Here is a 19,333-nt window from a genome sequence, read left to right on the forward strand (position 1 = left end):
AATTTCAAGTTGAACTCTATCATATTATGATCACAGCCTGCTAAGGATTCCATTACCTTAAGCTCCCTAATCACCTCCAGTCCATTTCATAACACCCACAGTACAGTCGATCCCCTGGTAGGCTCAATGACAAACTGCTCTAAAAAGCCATCTCATAGGCTTTCAACAAATTCACTCCCTGGGATCCTTTACCAACCTGATTTTCCCTATCTACCTGAATGTTAAAATCTGTCATGACTATCATAACATTGCCCTTTTGACACGCCTTTTCTCTTTCCCGTTGTAATCTGTAGTCTACATCCCAGCTACTGTTTGGAGGCCTGTATATAACTGGCATCAGGGTCCTTTTACCCTTGCAGTTTCTTCACTCAACCCACAAAGATTCAGCATCTTCCGATCCAATGTCACATCTTTCTAATGATTTGACACCATTTTTTACCAGCAGAACCACACCACCCTCTCTGCCTACCTTCCTGTTCCTCCGATATAATGTGTAACCTTGGACATTCTGCTCCCAACTACAATCATCCTTCAGTCATGATTCGGTGATGGCCACAACATCATACCCGATCATCTATAATAGTACAAGATCATCCAACTTATTTCTTATACTCCATGTATTGAGATATAACACGTTGAGTACTGTATTTGCTACCATTTTTGACTTTGCATCCCTAGTGCACTGATACTTACCCTGCTGGCTGCAATTTTGTTCTATCATCTGCCTGCCCGTACTGACACTGTAATTCACAGTTTTTGCATATATTATCATGTATTGCATTGTACCACTGCTGCAAATTTAACGAATTGTATGAGTTATGCCGGTGATAATAAACTTGATTCTGACCATAAGCCTTCTTAACCACCTTATCAACTTGCACTTCATCTTTTACGGTTCAATGGAAATGGATCCAAGAACCTCTTTTCCTCCCCACTACTAAGACACTCATTACTAACCCTGTACTCTGCCTTCAAGTTCAATCTTCCAGAGTGAATTGTTTCACACTTTCCTGGGTTGAACTCTATCTGCCACTTCTCAGCTCAGCTCTGCATCCCATCAATGTCCCATTGTAACCTATGAAAACCTTCTACACTACCCATAACATCACTAGCCTTGGTGTCATCTGCAAACTTACTAACCCACCCTTCACCCCCTCTTCCAAGCTACTTACAGCAGATCTGTTGAGATGGATTCCAAGCAGTTAGCTAATAAGACGTGAACTTTTGTTTGGAAAGCCATCAAGGACATTGAGGTTTCTGCTGTCTTTTGCCACCCAGGAAGCTGTTGCTCGAGGTATTCAGAAGGAATATAGCCGCTTGAAGGAGCAGGAGCAGGATTGCTACTTCACGTCGTTGGTCCGCGAGCTGGAACTCAAGCGGAATCGCATGGCAGATGTGCTTCTTGCCTGCGGGATGAGGCCAGTCATCCCCGAAGGAGGATACTTCATGATTGCCGACATTTCTGGTAAAAGTAAGTGTTTAAAAGATTAGCTTTATTGGTCACATACAGTGACGTGCACTGTTTGTGTCAAATCCAATCAGCGGGGATTGTGCTGTAGGCCGCCATGCTTCCAGCGCCAACCCAGTGTGCCCATGGCACATTAACCCTAACTGTACATCTTTGGAATCTGAGAGGAAACCGGAGGAAAACCACATGGTCATGTGGAGAACGTACAAACTCCTTCCAGACAACGGTGGAATCAAGCCCCAATCTTACAACTGGTGACCATGCCACCTTTGCAGCTAACAGCACTGAACATTTATTAACCTTCAGGAACAGTTAATACCCCTCAACCGTCAGGCTCCTGAGCCAGTGTGGATAACTTCACTCACCTCCACACTGAACTGATTCCACAACCTACAGACTTACCTTCAAGGACTCTAAAACTCACATTCTCTGTATGTATGTATATATTTATCTATTTTTTTGGTTGCTTTTTTCAATTTGCACAGTTTCTCTTTTTGCACATTGGTTGTTTGTCAGTCTTTTTGTGGTTTTCATATATTTGATTGTATTTCTTTATTTTCCTGCAAATGCTGGCAAGAAAACGAATCTCAGAGTAGTACAGTATCTAGTGATGTGTACAGTACATACTTTGATAATAAATTTACTTTGACTTGTTTTTGACTTACTTGAGCTTTGCTTGTTACCACGAGGGACATGAGTCGGATCTGAAATGTTTCCTTGCTTCTCCTGAATGATGCAGTAAAGTAACAGAGGCATTTTGTTACAAGTGGAAAATTGGATTCGTCCCACAGTATACTCAGGTCTGACTTCAGACTCAACAAACCGAAAGGCTCTGGTGCGGGATAAAAGGGCTCACAGTTCTGATTTGAACGTGATCCAAAGGTACATGCTGCTGACAGTTTGGCAGCAGCGACTCCTGCTTCGCCTTTGGATCGACCAGGAGCAGTTGTGGGATTGCAAAGGACAGACGTACTCAGCTTGCTGGGATGGTTGCCAATTATAGAGGGATGTTGTACTAACAGTGCTGAACCCCCACATTTGGTAAGAAGAATGAGAAGAGCCCGTGCTCCACCGAACCCCCCCCCCCCACTACATCCCACTTTATGTACACACAGTCTATGTATCTGTATAAGCTAGTCTTCTGTATAGGTGGCCACACTCACACAGTTAGTTGTACATTGTGTTTTACAGGATTGCTTTTATATTTATTATGTTCTTTGTGCTTATTATGCTTTTTACACTGTTCTCCTTTAACTTCCTGTACTAAAGAATGACAAAGAGTAATCTTGAATATAAACATAGAACATTACAGCACAATACAGGTTCTTCAGCCTGCAATGCTGTGCATCCCCCCTGCAGTTCGCGTACCATCCCAACCGCTCAACAGACGACACCATTGCCATCGCCCTCCACCTGGCCCTAACCCACTTGGACAAAAAAGACACGTACGTTCGAGTGTTGTTCATAGTCTTCAGTTCAGCGTTCAACACAATCATTCCTCAGAAACTGATTGGAAAGCTGAGCCTACTGGGCCTGAACACCTCCCTCTGCAACTGGATCCTAGACTTCCTGACTGGGAGAGCTCAGTCAGTCCGGATCAGAAGCAGCATCTCCAACACCATCACACTGAGCACGGGAGCCCCCCAGGCCTGTGTGCTCAGTCCACTGCTGTTCACTCTGCTGACACACGACTGTGCTGCAACACACAACTCGAATCACATCATCAAGTTCACCGATGACACGACCGTGGTAGGTCTCATCAGCAAGAACGATGAGTCAGCATACAGAGAGGAGGTGCAGCGGCTAATAGACTGGTGCAGAGCCAACAACCTGTCTCTGAATGTGAACAAAACAAAAGAGATGGTTGTTGACTTCAGGAGGACACGGAGCGACCACTCTCCACTGAACATCGATGACTCCGTTGAGATCTTTAAGAGCACCAAATTTTTTGGTATTCACCTGGCAGAGAATCTCACCTGGTCCCTCAACACCAGCTCCATAGCAAAGGAAGCCCAGCAGCATCTCTACTTTCCGCAAAGGCTGAGAAAAGTCCATCTCTCACCACCCCCCCCCTTCCTTACCACATTCTACAGAGGGTGTATTGAGAGCATCCTGAGCAGCTGCATCACTGCCTGGTTCGGAAATTGCACCATCTCGGATCGCAAGACCCTGCAGCGGATAGTGAGGTCAGCTGAGAAGATCATCGGGGTCTCTCTTCCTGCCTTTATGGGCATTTACACCACACACTGCATCCGCAAAGCAAACAGCATTATGAAGGACCCCACGCACCCCTCATACAAACTCTTCTCCCTCCTGACATCTGGCAAAAGGCACCGAAGAATTCGGGCTCTCACAACCAGACTATGTAGCAGTTTCTTCCCCCAAGCCATCAGACTCCTTAATACCCAGAGCCTGGACTGACATCAACCTACTGCCCTCTACTGTGCCTATTGTCTTGTTTATTATTTATTATAATGCCTGCACTGTTTTGTGCACTTTATGCAGTCCTGGGTAGGTCTGTAGTCTAGTGTAGTTTTTGTGTTGTTTTACGTAGTTCAGTGTAGTTTTTGTATTGTTTCATGGTCCTGAAAAATGTTCTCTCGTTTTTACTGTGTACTGTACCAGCAGTTATGGTCGAAATGACAATAGAAAGTGATTTGACTTGACTTGACAACCTTCTAACCTACTGTAAGATCAAACTAACCCTTCCCTCCTTCATAGCCCTCCAGCTTTCTATCACCAATGTTTGTTTGTTCGTTATCATACAATGTGGGCGATTATGGTCTTTCCATGAGTATGATTGTTCTTGGCAAATTTTTCTAACAGAATTGTTTTGCCATTCCCTTCTTCTGGGACGTGTCTTTACAAAACGGGTGACTCTAGCTGTTATCAATACTCTTCAGAGATTGTCTGCCCTGCGTCAGTGGTCGCATAACACTAGCTACTCATACCATCATCCACCACCAGCTCCCAGGCCTTCACATGACCCTGATCGGGGTGATAAGCAGGTGCTACACCTTGCCCAAGGGTGATCTGCACGCTTGTGGAGGGAAGGAGCATTTTGCACCTGCTTTGGTAGAGATGTGCCTCCGCCCCACCACCCAAATTATCCATATGCCTATCTTCAATATCCTTTACGTATCTGCCGCTGCCGCTGCGCGGTTAGCCTGAGGAAAGGTGGGGGAGGGGAAGGAGGCCAGCTGGAAGGTGAGAGGTGAAGCCAGGTGGGTGGGAAAGGTCAAGGGCCAGAGAAGGAAGAATCGGATAGGAGACAAGAGTGGACCATAAGAGAGAGGGAAGGAGGAGAGGACCTAGGGGGAAGTAGTAGGCAGGTGAGAAGAGGTTAAAAAGTCAGTGTAGGGAATAGAGGAAGAGGGGGAGGAGATTTTTTTTCACCAGAAGGAGAAATCGATATTCATGCCATCAGGTTGGAGGCTGCTCAGGCAGAATATAAGGTGTTGCTCCTCCACCTTGAGGGTGGCCTCACCTTGGGACAAGGGAAGGCCATGGATCGACATGTCGAAACGGGAGTGGGAATTGGAATCGAAATGTTTGGCCACCGGGAAGACCCACTTATGGCGGATGGAGCAGAGGTGCTTGTCGTTGCGGTCCCCCAATTTACGACGGGTCTCACCAGCGTAGAGGAGGCCACACCAGGAGCACCGGACACAGTAGATGACCGCAGCAGATTTGCAGGTGAAGTGTGTTGCCTCACCTGGAAGGACTGATTGGGGCCCTGAGTGGAAGTGAGGGAGGAGGTGCCTGGGCAGGTGGAGCACTTCGTCTGCTTGCTGGAGCAACTCAGCAGGTCAGGCAGCATCTATGGAAATGAGTAACATAGTGTTATAGTTAAGAGAAAGTGCAGTGCAGTTAGACAAAGTGCAAGGCCATGCTAAGATAGATTGGAAGGTCCAACCAGGAAGGAGGTACAGGAGCCTTAGGTTTCACACCTCTGGGTTAAGAAACACTTATTACGGTTCAACCATCAGCTTCCTGAACCAGCGTGGATAACTTCACTCAACCTCAGCTCTGAACTGATTCAACAACCCATGGACTCCTTCTCTTTTGCACATTGGTTGTCAGTCCTGATGAAGGGTCTCGGCCTGAAATGTCATCTGTTTACTCTTTTCCATAGCTGCTGCTGAGTTTTCCAGCATTTTGTGTATGTTGTCAGTCCTTATTTGTGTATAGTTTTTCATAACCTCTATTCTATTTCTTTATTTTCCTGTAAATACCTGTAAGAAAGCAAATCTCAATATATGATGACATATATGTACTTTGGTAATAAGTTTTACTTTGGCTTTGATCAGGAGTTTATATTTTAGTGTGTGAGAGGTCTGTTCAAGAGTCTGATAAAGTGAGCTGGAGGCTATCCTTGTAGCATGTGCTTTCAGGCCTATGTGTCTTCTGCCTGACAGGAGGGGGAGGGTGGATAGGAGAGAGAATGAGCAGGGTGGAAGGGGTCCTTAGTTATGTTGGCCATTTTCTCAGGGCAGTGGAAAGTACCGTGAGATACGATGGAGGAGAGGCTAGTTTGTGTGAGGGACTGCGCTATGTTCACAACTGTGTGATTTCTTGTGGCCTTGGGCAGCACAGCTGTCGTACCAAGCTGCCATGCATCCGGATACAGTGATCTTTATGGTGTACCTATAAAAGTACAAATACCAACATGAGAGGAAACTATTTTTGTGCAGTGGTGGTTAGGGTCTGGAATGTACTGCCAGGAATAGCGAAGTGGGTTCAATGATAGCCTTCATTACAGAGGTAGGTAAATATATCAAAGGAAAGAATGTGCAGGACTGCTGGGGAGCTTAGAGTGGCATTCTTCCGAATGGACTTCATCCCGACCGACTCTGAATCCACAACCAGACACACGAACCAGGAATATCCTTCCCATCTCGGTGGTGTGGTCACACTTGGCAGACTTTGGCGGTTGATTGACTTTCTGACCCTAACCAAGACGGGCATGCGTCATGTTTCCTGCTCCTGATGCCAACCTGGCAAAAAATGACAAGCACAAGCGTGGATTCTGGATGAGGATGGCGTCCTGCTCATTCAGGTAGTTCCTGCCATCCCCGCCCCCAATTGCCATGGAATAGCTCACAGATGTTAGCTGCCCAGGATCACGAGGAATGCTGACGTGCATGAACCTTTTTGGCATGCAGACAGAGCTTCGAGGCACTTGTACTTGAAGTTACCACCATTAGAAGTGGAGAAGAATGGAAGGAAGGAAGAGGTTATTGCTGGTAAAGGGTCAACGTTGTTTTCATTTTGAGGAATGCTATTTATTGGAGCTCTCCGAAGTCATTCAGTCTATGGCAATGTTGCTTTGTGTTCTAGGTCCTACGGTCGCATAGCAGTTAGTCTGCCACTATCGTTAAGAAGTTTGAAAGTTCTCCCCATAACTGGTGGGATTCCTCCGGGTAATCTGGTTTCCTCCCATGGCCCAAAGATGTACAAGTTAGTAGGTTAATTGGTGACATGTGCAATTGGGCAGCAGAGACGCATTGGGCCGGAATAGCCTGTTATAGTGCTGTAACTGTAAAATTTTTAAAAAATGGTTGAGCTTGGGTCCTTTACTAGACACTAATGTTTAGCTTGCTTCACAATAAAAAATATAGATTTCTAATTATTTATATATCTTTCTCTCTAGATGTCGATCTCTCCAAGATGGAAGGCGACGAGCCTTATGATAACAAATTTGTGAAATGGATGATTAAGAACAAGGTACATTGAACTTGGTTTTGGGAGTGGGGAACAATGCGATGTCGACATCAGATATAACAAATACTGACGGTGGCCCTGAGTCAAGAGGTTGTCGATGACAATAACTCTTCAGAGAGTTGAGCCAAAGAGCTAGATATGAATCTCCAATCATTAAGAAAAATCAGTCCTCAACAGTGCCATCTTCTGAGATAAAACAGTGAACCAAGTTAAACCTGTTAAACATATCACGTAGATGGTAAAGATAGCACAGTGGTTCTAAGATCAAGAACATGTTCTCCTGATATCCCAGAAATATTCATTATTTAATTATCACAAAAAAAAAGGTTATTCGGCCATCTTTCCATTACTGTTCACAGGATCACTAGTCCACAGCACACAGGATTCCTCTGACATTCCAGACATGTACAAGTTACTAGGCTAATTGGTCACATGGGTACAGTTGTGTGCCTTAGAGGCTCATTGGGCTGGAAGGACCCGTTAGTGCACTGTATCTCTAAGATAAAGTAACTTTTCAAGGCAGTGAATACCTTACTGGTGACAAATACTTTGTGGTGTCCTGAGGGTTAGTAGGCACATACTAAGATAGAATTAGTTAACAAGTCTTAATTGTTGAAAATTGAGATATGACTGAGTCTAGAAATGAGTTGAACACTTTGACATTGATGATAGTTTCCCTTCTACTATGTGGATGGTAGGAACAGTTCTGTGCAAAAATCATGGGCACATATGTATAGTATCGTAATAATTTTATGTATTGCACTGTACTGCTGCCATGAGGAAAAAAGAACAAACTTCATGACTTATGTGAGTGATGAAAAACCTGATTCTGATTTGGGTCTCATTGTCGACAGAGAGTGGGAAGGCGGAAGGGAGAGGGGGTATCATGGTTCGGAAAGGGGAAGGGAGTGGGAAGCACCTGAGAAGTATTCTGTAATGATCAGTAAACCAATTGTTTGGAATCAATTGACCTAGCCTGGTGTCTCAAGGCTGAGTATGCCTGTACCGGCACCACACCCCAGCCCTGACACTCCTTCTCTGCCATCCGTCCCACACCCGTCTTGAGTCACTCCACACTCGCAGTTCCCAACGTGCTTTGAAACATAGAAAACACACAGCACAATACAGGCCCTTCGGCCCACGAAGCTGTGCCAAACATGTCCCTACCTTAGAACTAGCCAGGTTTTACCCATAGCCCACTATGTTTCTAAGCTCCATGTAGCCATCCAGGAGTCTCTTAAAAGACCCTGTCATTTCCGCCTCCACCATCGCTGCTGGCAGCCCATTCCACGCACTCACCACTCTCTGCTTAAAAAAAAACTTTCCCCTGACGTCTCCTCTGTACCTACTTCCAAACACCTTAAAACTATGCCCTGTCGTGCTAGCCATTTCAGCCCTGGGGAAAAGCCCCTGACTATCCACATGATCAATGCCTCTCATCATCTTGTACACCTCTATCAGGTCACCTCTCATCCTCCGTCGCTCCAAGGAGAAAAGGCCGAGTTCACTCAGCCTATTCTCAGAAGACATGCTCCCCAATCCAGGCAATATCCTTGTAAATGTCCTCTGCACCTTTTCTATGGTTTCCACAACCTTCCTGTAGTGAGGCAACCAGAATTGAGCACAGTACTCCAAGTGTGGTCTGACCAGGGTCCTATATAGCTGCAACATTACCTCGCGGCTCTTAAACTCAATCCCACGATTGATGAAGGCCAATGCACCATATGCCTTCTTAACCACAGAGTCAACTTGCGTAGCAGCTTTGAGTGTCCAATGGACTCGGACCCCAAAATCCCTCTGATCCTCCACACTGCCAAGAGTCTTACCATTAATACTATATTCTGCCATCATATTTGACCTACCAAAATGAACCACCTCACACTTATCTGTGTTGAACTCCATCTGCCACTTCTCAGCCCGGTTTTGCATCCTATCAATGTCCCGTTGTAACCTCTGACAGCCCTCCACACTATCCACAACACATTCAACCTTTGTGTCATCAGCAAATTTACGTACCCATCCCTCCATTTCCTCATCCAGGTCATTTATAAAAATCACAAAGAGTAGGGGTCCCAGAACAGATCTCTGAGGCACACCACTGGTCACCGGCCTCCATGCAGAATATGACCCGTCTACAACCACTCTTTGCCTTCCGTGGGCAAGCCAGTTCTGGATCCACAAAGCAATGCCCCCTTGGATCCCATACCTCCTTACTTTCTCAATAAGCCTTGCACGGGGTACCTTGTCAAATGCCTTGCTAAGATCCATATTCACTACATCTATTGCTCTACCTTCATCAATGTGTTTAGTCACATCCTCAAAAAATTCAGTCAGGCTCGTAAGGCACGACCTGCCTTTGACAAAGCCATGCTGACTATTCCTAATCATATTATGCCTCTCAAAATGTTCATAAATCCTGCCTGTCAGGATCTTCTCCATCAACTTACCAACCACCGAAGTAAGACTCACTGGCCTATAATTTCCTGGGCTATCCCTACTCCCTTTCTTGAATAAGGGAACAACATCCGCAACCTTCCAATCCTCCGGAACCTCTCCCGTCCTCATTGATGATGCAAAGATCATCGCCAGAGGCTCAGCAATCTCCTCCCTTGCTTCCCACAGTAGCCTGGGGTACATCCCATCCGGTCCCGGTGAATTATCCAACTTGATGCTTTCCAGAAGTTTCAGTACATCCTCTTTCTTAATATCTATACTCTCAAGCTTTTCAGTCCACTGCAGGTCATCCCTATAATCGCCAAGATCCTTTTCCGTAGTGAATACTGAAGCAAAGTATTTATTAAATACCTCAGCTATTTCCTCCGGTTCCATACACACTTGATTGGTCCTACTCTCTCACATCTTATCCTCTTGTTCTTCACATACTTGTAGAGTGTCTTGGAGTTTTCCTTAATCCTGCCCACCAAGGCCTTCTCATGGCCCCTTCAGGCTCTCCTAATTTCATTCTTAAGCTCCTTCCTGCTAGCCTTGTAATCTTCTAGATTACTGTCATTACCTAGTTTTTTGAACCTTTCGTAAGTTCTTCTTTTCTTCTTGACTAGATTTACCACAGCCTTTGTGCACCATGGATCTTGTACCCTACCATCCTTTCCATGTCTCATTGGAACGTACCTGTTCAGAACCCCATGCAAATATCCCCTGAACATTTGCCACATTTCTTTGGTACGTTTCCCTGAGAACATCTGTTTCCAGTCTATGCTTCCAAGTTCCTGCCTGATAGCCTCATAGTTCCCCTTACTCCAAGTAAGTGTTTCCCTAACTTGTCTGTTCCTATCTCTCTCCAATGCTATGGTAAAGGAGATAAAATTGTGATCACTATCTCTAAAATGCTCTCCCACTGAGAGACCTGACACCTGACCAGGTTCATTTCCCAATACCAGATCAAGTGCAGCCTCTCCTGTTGTAGGCTTATCTACATATTGTGTCAAGAAATCTTCCTGAACACACCTAACAAACTCCGCCCCATCTAAACCCCTTGCTCTAGGGAGATGCCAATCGATATTTGGGAAATTAAAATCTCCCACCACAACAACCCTGTTATTATTACTCCTTTCCAGAATCTATCTCCCTATCTGCTCCTTGATGTCCCTGTTACTATTGGGTGGTCTGTGAAAAAACACCCAGTAGAGTTATTGACCCCTTCCTATTCCTAACTTCCACCCACAGGGACTCCGTAGACAACCCATCCATGACTTCATCCTTTTCTGCAGCCCTGACACTATCTCTGATCAACAGTACCACGCCCCCACCTCTCTTGCCCCTCTCCCTATCCTTTCTGAAACATCTAAAGCCTGGCACTTGAAGTAGCCATTCCTGCCCCTGCACCATCCAAGTCTCTGTAATGGCCACAACATCATAGCTCCAAGAGCTGATCCACGCTCTAAGCTCATCTGCTTTATTCATGATACTCCTCGCATTAAAATAGACACATCTTAAACCATCGGTCTGAGTGCGTCCCTTCTCTATCATCTGCCTATCCTCCCTTTCGCACTGTCTCCAAACTTTCTCCATTTGTGAGCCAGCCTCCCTTTCCTCCGTCACTTCAGTTTGGTTCCCACCCCCCAGCAATTCTAGTTTAAACTCTCCTCAATAGCCTTAGCAAACCTTCCCACCAGGATATTGGTCCCCCTCAGATTCAAGTGCAACCTGTCCTTTTTGTACAGGTCACACCTACCCCAGCAGAGGTCCCAATGATCCAGAAATCTGAATCCCTGCCCCCTGCTCCAATCCTTCAGCCACTCATTTCCTATTCTCACTGTCATGTGGCACAGGCAGTAATCCCGAGATTACTACCTTTGAGGTCCTGCTCAAATTCTTTCCTAACTCCCTGTAGTCTGTTTTCAGGACCTCCTCCCTTTTCCTACCTATGTCATTGGTACCAATATGTACCACGACCTCTGCCTGTTCTCCTTCCCACTTCAAGATATCATGGACGCGATCAGAAACATCCTGGACCCTGGCACCTGGGAGGCAAACTACCATTCGCGTTTCTTTCCTGCGTCCACAGAATCGCCTATCTGACCCCCTAACTATAGAGTCCCCTATCACTGCTGCCATCCTCTTCCTTTCCCTACCCTTCTGAGCCACAGGGCCAGTCTCTGTGCCGGAGGCACGACCATTATTGCTTCTCCCAGGTAGGCCATCCCCCCCCCCAGCAGTATTCAAGCAGGAGTACTTATTGTTAAGGGGGACAACCACAGGGGTACTCTCTAGTACCTGCTTCTTGCCCTTCCCTCTCCTAACTGTTACCCACTTCTCTGTCTCCTGTGGTCCTGGGGTGACTACCTGCCTATAGCTCCTCTCTATCACCTTCTCACTCTCCCTGACCAGACGAAGGTCATCGAGCTGCAGCTACAGTTCCCTAACGTGGTCTCTAAGGAGCTGCAGCTCGACGCACCTGGTGCAGATGTGGTTGTCCGGGAGGCCGGGAGTCTCTAGGACTCCCCACATCTGACACGGAGCACAGAAAACCAGTCTCACACACATACTCTCTGTCTTTATTTTAAACAGATAAACTGCCTGGCCTCGACCCTTTATCACTGAAGCCCCATTGAGCCAAAGCCTTGCTACTCTGTCTTCTACTACTCCGACGCCCGCTCTGTAAATCTGTCTTCCTTTTAAAGACTGGCCGACCTCCATGTGCTTGCGTAGTCTTGCCCCGTTCAAACTGCTGAAGAAATAACCGTCACCTTTTCAACTCTGCTCGCTTTTAAACTCTTCCCGCTGTTCTTACTGGCTGACCTCCACACGCTTGCGCAGTCTTGCCCCATTCAATCTACCGAAGATTTGCTCCTGCCAGATTTACAAACTCGCTCTCCGATCCATGTTGACAAATACAGTACTGTGCAAAAGTCTTAGGCACCCAAGCTGTACGTGCCCCAGACCTTTGCACAGTACTATACGTGATTCATAAAAAGAGTAGATCGTTCTAATCCATGATTCACTTCATCATGGCAGATCTATACTTTACTAACAGATTGCTGTATAAATGCCTATCTATTTAAGAATTTAAAATGTCAGTCAATCCATTGCCTTCTGGGAAGAGAGTTCTGGATTCTTCCTACCCTTTGCGTAAAAATAAACAGCTTTCTACCTCTGTTCATTCCTGAGTGGGCGAGCTCAGACTGCAGGAGTTCTGTTACTGGGATTTGGCCAAAGGAGAAACATTTCCCTTAAAAGTTTACTTTCAATTTTTTTTATCGTCTTAAACACCAGGACTAATATGCTTCATAACCTGCTAGACAAGAGAGTACAAACAATGTTTTCGTTAAAGCTTTATTTGATTCTGTAATCTCAGAATGAATATCATAAATCTCCCCCTGCTCATGGAGTGTTTGTCCCTCTCCCATCAGGGAGGAGGATATGTAGCATCCACACCAGGATACCAGACTCAAAAGCAGTTACTTCCCCAAACAGTAAGGCTGATCAACACCTCCATACCCCCAGCTACCACTACTTTATCATTTCCTGTCAGTCAACTTATGTACAGACACTCCTGTGCCTAGCATCACTTTATGGACATTCAATCAGTCTATGTATCTAAGCTCTCTAATGCATTTAGATTTATTCCGTGTTTTATTATTATTGTGTTCTCTATCTTACTATGATTTTTTTTTTGTGTGCTACAGTGGATCCAGAGTAACGATTATTTTGTTCTCCTTTACACTTGTGTTCTGGAAATGACATTAAGCAATCTTGAATCTTGAACTTATACGCATCTCAATCTTATGCAAAATTTCTCGAGATTTTAAAATTTTGACTCTCAAAAGTTATGTTGAGCCCTTTGAAACATTACTAAAGTATTTAAAACACAGCAAATAAATTGAACGTAGAACAGTGCAGCCCAGGATTCGGCCCTTTGGCCCACAATGTTGTACTGAATTAATTACTTTAGTGATCAAATGCCCAAAACTAAACAAATCCCTTCTGCCTACACAGTATCTGTGCCCTTCCATTTCCCTCTCATTCATGTGCCTATCTAATAACTTGTTGGCCGCCTCACTCATCTTTGCTTCCACTACACAGGCAGTGCATCCTAGCATCCCAGGCACTCACAACTCCCAGTTTATTAAAAAAAAACTTGCTCCACACATTTCCTTTGAACTTATGCCCCTCATGTTAAGTGCTTGCAGTCTGGTATTAGACATTTCAATGCAATGGAAGAGACACTGGATGTCTAGTCTGTATATGGCTGTCATAATCTTAAATGTATATTAGATCTCTCTTCAGCCGGCACAGCTCAAGAGAACGTAAATGAAGACTGTCCAACCTCACTTTATAACAAATACCCTCTAAACCAGGCAGCATGCTTGGAAACCTCTTCTGCGTCCACACCAAAGCCTCCACATCCTTCCTATAATGTGGGGGCGACCTAAACTGAATGCTGCAATACTCCAAATTGCAGCCTAACCAGAGTTAAATCATGATGGCACGGTATAAGCCTTTCAGCTCACAATGTTGTACTGACCTTTAACCTCTCTAAGATCAATCTTCCCCTTCTTTCCTTCATAGCCTTCCATTTTTTTATCATCCATATATCTGTCTAAAAGTTTCTTAAATGCCCATAATTTGTCTGCCTCTGCCAGCACCCCCAGCAGGGTGCTGCATGCACCAACCACTCTGTGTAAAGAACTCTTCTCTGATATACCCGCTATGTTTTCCTCCAGTCACCTTAAAATTATACCCACTGGTATTAACCATTTCTGCATTGGGAAAAAGTATCTGGCCATCCATTCGATCCATGCCTCTTATCATCTTGTACACCTCTATCGAGACAGTTCTCATCCTCCCAGAAAAGCCCTAGCTCACTCAACCAATCCTCATGAGACAGGCAGCACCCTAGTAAATCTCTTCTGCATCCTCTCCAATGCCTCTCCATCCTCATAGAATGGAGAAACCACAGTACTGCAGATGTAGCCTAACTAGAGTTTTATAAAGCTGCAACACATCTTCCTGACTCTTAAACTCATTTTGTTAACTAATAACAAACATGCCATATGTCTTCATTACCACTCTATCTACTTTCAAGGAGGTATGACTTGGACCCGAAGACCCCTCTATACATCAACTTTACTAAGGTTTCTGCCATTGGGAGTGTTCTGTTTCTTTACTTTTGATCTTTGAAAGTGCATTTCTTCACATCTGGCTGAGTTAATCATCTGCCATTTCCCTATATCCCACAGTATTATCTTTTGCCAGTCTTCACTATCCACAACACTGCTAATTTTTGTATTTCCTGCAAACTGACCACCTACATTTTCATCAAAGTCATTTATTATATACAAACCCCATTTCCAGAAAAGTTGGGATATTTTCCAAAATGCAATAAAAACAATAATCTGTGATATGTTAATTCACGTGAACCTTTATTTAACTGACAAAAGTACAAAGAAAAGATTTTCCATAGTTTTACTGACCAACTTAATTGTATTTTGTAAACATACACAAAGTTAGAATTTGATGGCTGCAACACACTCAACAAAAGTTGGGACAGAGGCATGTTTACCATTGTGTTACATCACCTTTCCTTTTAATAACACTTTTTAATCGTTTTGGAACTGAGGATACTAATTGTAGTAGATTTGCAATTGGAAATTTTGTCCATTCTTGCTTGATATAAGACTTCAGCTGCTCAACAGTCCGTGGTCTCCATTATCTGATTCTCCTCTTCATGATGCACCATACATTTTCAATAGGGGATAGATCTGGACTGGCAGCAGGCCAGTCAAGCACGCGCACTCTGTGTCTACAAAGCCACGCTGTTGTAGCCCATGCAGAATGTGGTCTGGCATTGTCTTGCTGAAATAAGCATGGACGTCCCGGGAAGAGACGTCGCCTTGATGGCAACATATGTCTCTCTAAAATCCTAATATACGCCCTCAGAGTCAATGGTACCTCCACATACATGCAACTCACCCATGCCGTGGGCACTGATGCACCCCCATACCATCACAGATGCTGGCTTTTGCACCTTTCGCTGATAACAATCTGGATGGTCATTTTCATCTTTGGCACGCAGAATTCGACGCCTGTTTTTTCCAAAAACTAGCTGAAATGTGGACTCATCTGACCACAGTACACGGTTCCACAGTCTTTCGGTCTATCTGAGATGAGCTCGGGCCCAGAGAACTTGCCGACGTTTCTGCATAGAGTTGATGTATAGCTTCCTCCTTGCGTAATACAGTTTCAAGTTGCATTTCTGGATGCAGTGACGGACTGTGTTGAGTGACAATGGTTTTCCGAAGTACTCCCGAGCCCAGGTGGCTATAATTGTCACAGTAGCATGACTTTTCTGTGCACTTTTCAATCTTATTTTAACTCTGTCCCAACTTTTGTTGAGTGTGTTGCAGCCATCAAATTCTAAATTTGTGTATATTTACAAAATACATTTAAGTTGGTCAGTAAAACTATTGAAAATCTTTTCTTAGTACTTTTGTCAGTTAAATAAAGGTTCATGTGAATTAACATATGACAGATTTTTGTTTTTATTGCATTTTGGAAAATATCCCAACTTTTCTGGAAGTGGGGTTTGTATATATATCACAGAGAGCAGAGGTCCCAGTACAGATCCCTGCAGAATACCATGTCACACACCTCCAGAATAAATACCTTTAACCACTACCCGCTGTCTTCTGTGGCCAAGCCAATTCCGAATCCAAACATCCAGTTCTCTGTGGAGTCCATGCATCTTAATCTGTTGGATGAGACTCCCATAAGGGAAAATGTCAAACACCTTAAAATCCATATAGACAACATCCACAGCTCCACTTTCATAACCTCAAAACTCAAATAAGTTAGTGATTTTCAATTGCTTTGAGTTTTAGAAAAATTACAGACCCTAGAAAACTGAAATATAAACAAAATATGCTGGAAATAATCAGCAAGTCAGGCAGCATCTGTGGGAACAGGAAAAGAGTTAACAATTCAGGTCCAACACAAGCTGCTGGAGGAACTCAGCAGGTCAGGCTGCATCTATAGAGGAATAAACAGTTGATGTTTCCAATGTTTGCAGAATCTCTTGTGTTTACTCCAAGTCTATGTTCAAAGTAAAATTTATGATCAGGGTACATGCATGTCACCACGTACAACCCTGAGATTCATTTTCCTGCAGGCATAATCAGCAAATCTAAAGAACAGTAACTGTAAACAGGATCAGTGAAAGAGCAAAAGCATAGAAGAGAACGGCTGTGCAACTGCAAGTATAAATAAATATCAATAAATAATGAGAACATGAAATAACAAGATAAAGCGTCCTTAAGCTGAGAACATTGGTTGTCATAGAGAACATCTCAATAGATAAGTGTAATTGTCCTCTTCTGTTCAAGAGCTTAATCGTTGAGGGGTAGTAACTGTTCTCGAACCTAGTGCTGCGAGTTTCTGTACTTTCTACCCAATGATAGCAGTAAAAGAAGATCATGGCCTGGGTGGTGAGGATCTAAGATGATGGATGCTGCTTTCCTACGACAGTGTTCATGTCGATGGGCTTGGTGTTGGGAGGGCTTTACCCGTGATGTACTGGGCCAAATCCACTACCAAAAACATTGGTGCTCCTATACCAGGTCATAATGCAGCCAGTCAGTTCACTTTCCACTACACGTCTATGGAAGTTTGATGACATGTCGAATCTCTGCAGACTCCTGAGGAAGTAGAAGGCCTGTCATGTTTTATTTGCAATAATATTTCTATGATCGGTCCAGGACAGTTCAACTGAGGTAGTGACCCCCCCAGGAATTTAAAGTTACTGACCCCCTCCACCTCTGATCCTCCAATGAGAACTGACTCAAGGACCTCTGGTTTCACTGTCCTGAAGTCTACAATCAGCTCCTTGGTCTTGCTGACATTGAGTGAGAGGTTGATGTTATGACACCACTCAGCCAGATTTTCAGTCTCCCTCCTGTATGGTGATTCATCACCACCTTTGATATGGTCTCTCACAAACATAACATAAGAACATAAGAAATAGGAGCAGGAGTAGGCCACCTAGCCTGTCGAGCCCATTCCTCCACTCAATAAGGTCATGGCTGATCTGACCGTGGACTCATCTCCACCTATCTGCCTTTTGCCCAAATCCCAAAATTTTCCTAGTATGCAAAAATCTATCCAACCTTGTCTTAAATATATTTACTGAGGTAGCTTCCACTGTTTCATTGGGCAGAGAATTCCACAGATTCACCACTCTTTCGGAAAAGCAGTTACTCCTCATCTCCATTCTAAATTTACTCCCCGGAATCTTAAGGCTACGTCCCCTAGTTCTAATCTCACCTAACAGTGGAAACAACTTTCCTGCCTTTATCTTATCTATCCCTTATATAATTTTATATGTTTCTATAAGATCTCCTCTCATCCTTCTGAATTCCGGCGAGTATAGTCCCAGACGACTCAATCTCTCCTTATTGTCTAACCCCCTTATCTCTGGAATCAACCTGGTGAACCTCCTCTGCACTGCCTCCAAAGCCAGTATATCCTTCCTCAAGTAAGGAGACCAGAACTGCATGCAGTCCTCCAGGTGTGGCCTCACCAGTGCCCTGTATAGTTGCAGCATGACCTCCCTGCTCTTAAATTCAATCCCTGTAGCAATAAGGCCAATTTTCCATTTACCTTCTTGATAGTCTCCTGCACCTGAAAACCAACCTCTTGCAATTCATGCACAAGCACTCCCAAGTCCTTCTACAGAGCAGCGTGCTGCAATTTTTTACCATTTAAATAATTATCTGATCTTCCATTTTTCCTTCCAATGTGGATGACCTTGCATTTACCAATGTTGTACTCCATCTGTCAGACTTAACTTAACCTGTCACTTATTTTAACTTAACCACTCACTTAACCTGTCTATGTATCTCTCTACAGACACTCCGTATACTCCGCACAATTTGCTTTTTCACTCAATTTGGTGACAGCAGCAAACTTAGATAACTATGCTTGGTCCCCTCTTCTGGATCGTTAATATATATCGTAAACGGTATAGCGGACGTATAAACTGTAATAAAGGATATTGAACAGAAACATCAGCAATAACTTGATTCCCACAGATGCTGCTCAGCTTGCTGACTTCCTCCAGCACGTGCTGTAAACCCACACCTGGTTGTTTTAAGTTAGAACATAGAACAGTACAACACAGGAACAGTCCCTTTGGTCCACAATGTTGTGCGGAACCAGATGAAAAGTCATTCAAAAACCCCCAAACATTAATCCGTCCTACCTACATAATGTCCACATCCCTCCATCTTCCTCACATTCCTGTACCTATCTAAACACCTCGTAGAAGCCTCTAATGTATTTGCCTCTACCACCATACCAGGCAGCACATTCCAAGCATCACCACTCTCTTACCCCTCATATCCCCTTTAAACCTAGCCCTTTCACCTTAAATCCATGCCCTCTGGTATTAGACATTTCTACCCTGGGAAAAAGACACTCCCTGGCTACTCTATCTATGCCTCTCATAATCTTAGAGACCTCTATCAGATCTTTGGTGAATTAAGTCGATTGACCTTACTTTGTCTGACTTATGTGTGATTCTGGATGAATGATTCCTCTTGGAGGAGTCTATGGGTGGGCGTATATTGAAGATTGTGTACTGTAGTGAGTTGTATTTGTACATATACCCATCAACTTGCTATAATC

The 19,333-nt window shown here is 44.3% G+C and overlaps 1 protein-coding gene across 3 annotated transcripts in view; it reads left to right on the forward strand.

The window, feature by feature from the left end:
• The window catches only part of LOC134355030 (kynurenine--oxoglutarate transaminase 3-like), a 185,124-nt gene that overhangs the window by 144,466 nt on the left and 21,325 nt on the right, over nucleotides 1-19,333 (forward strand). For all 3 annotated transcript variants that reach the window (XM_063064691.1, XM_063064689.1, XM_063064688.1), the window contains 2 exons: nucleotides 1,279-1,471; nucleotides 7,122-7,195. In XM_063064691.1, the coding sequence (XP_062920761.1) occupies nucleotides 1,279-1,471; nucleotides 7,122-7,195 (267 nt within the window). The remainder of the gene's footprint in view (nucleotides 1-1,278; nucleotides 1,472-7,121; nucleotides 7,196-19,333) is intronic.

The sequence above is a fragment of the Mobula hypostoma genome, chromosome 12 (assembly GCF_963921235.1).
Source record: "Mobula hypostoma chromosome 12, sMobHyp1.1, whole genome shotgun sequence".
NCBI lineage: Eukaryota > Metazoa > Chordata > Chondrichthyes > Myliobatiformes > Myliobatidae > Mobula > Mobula hypostoma.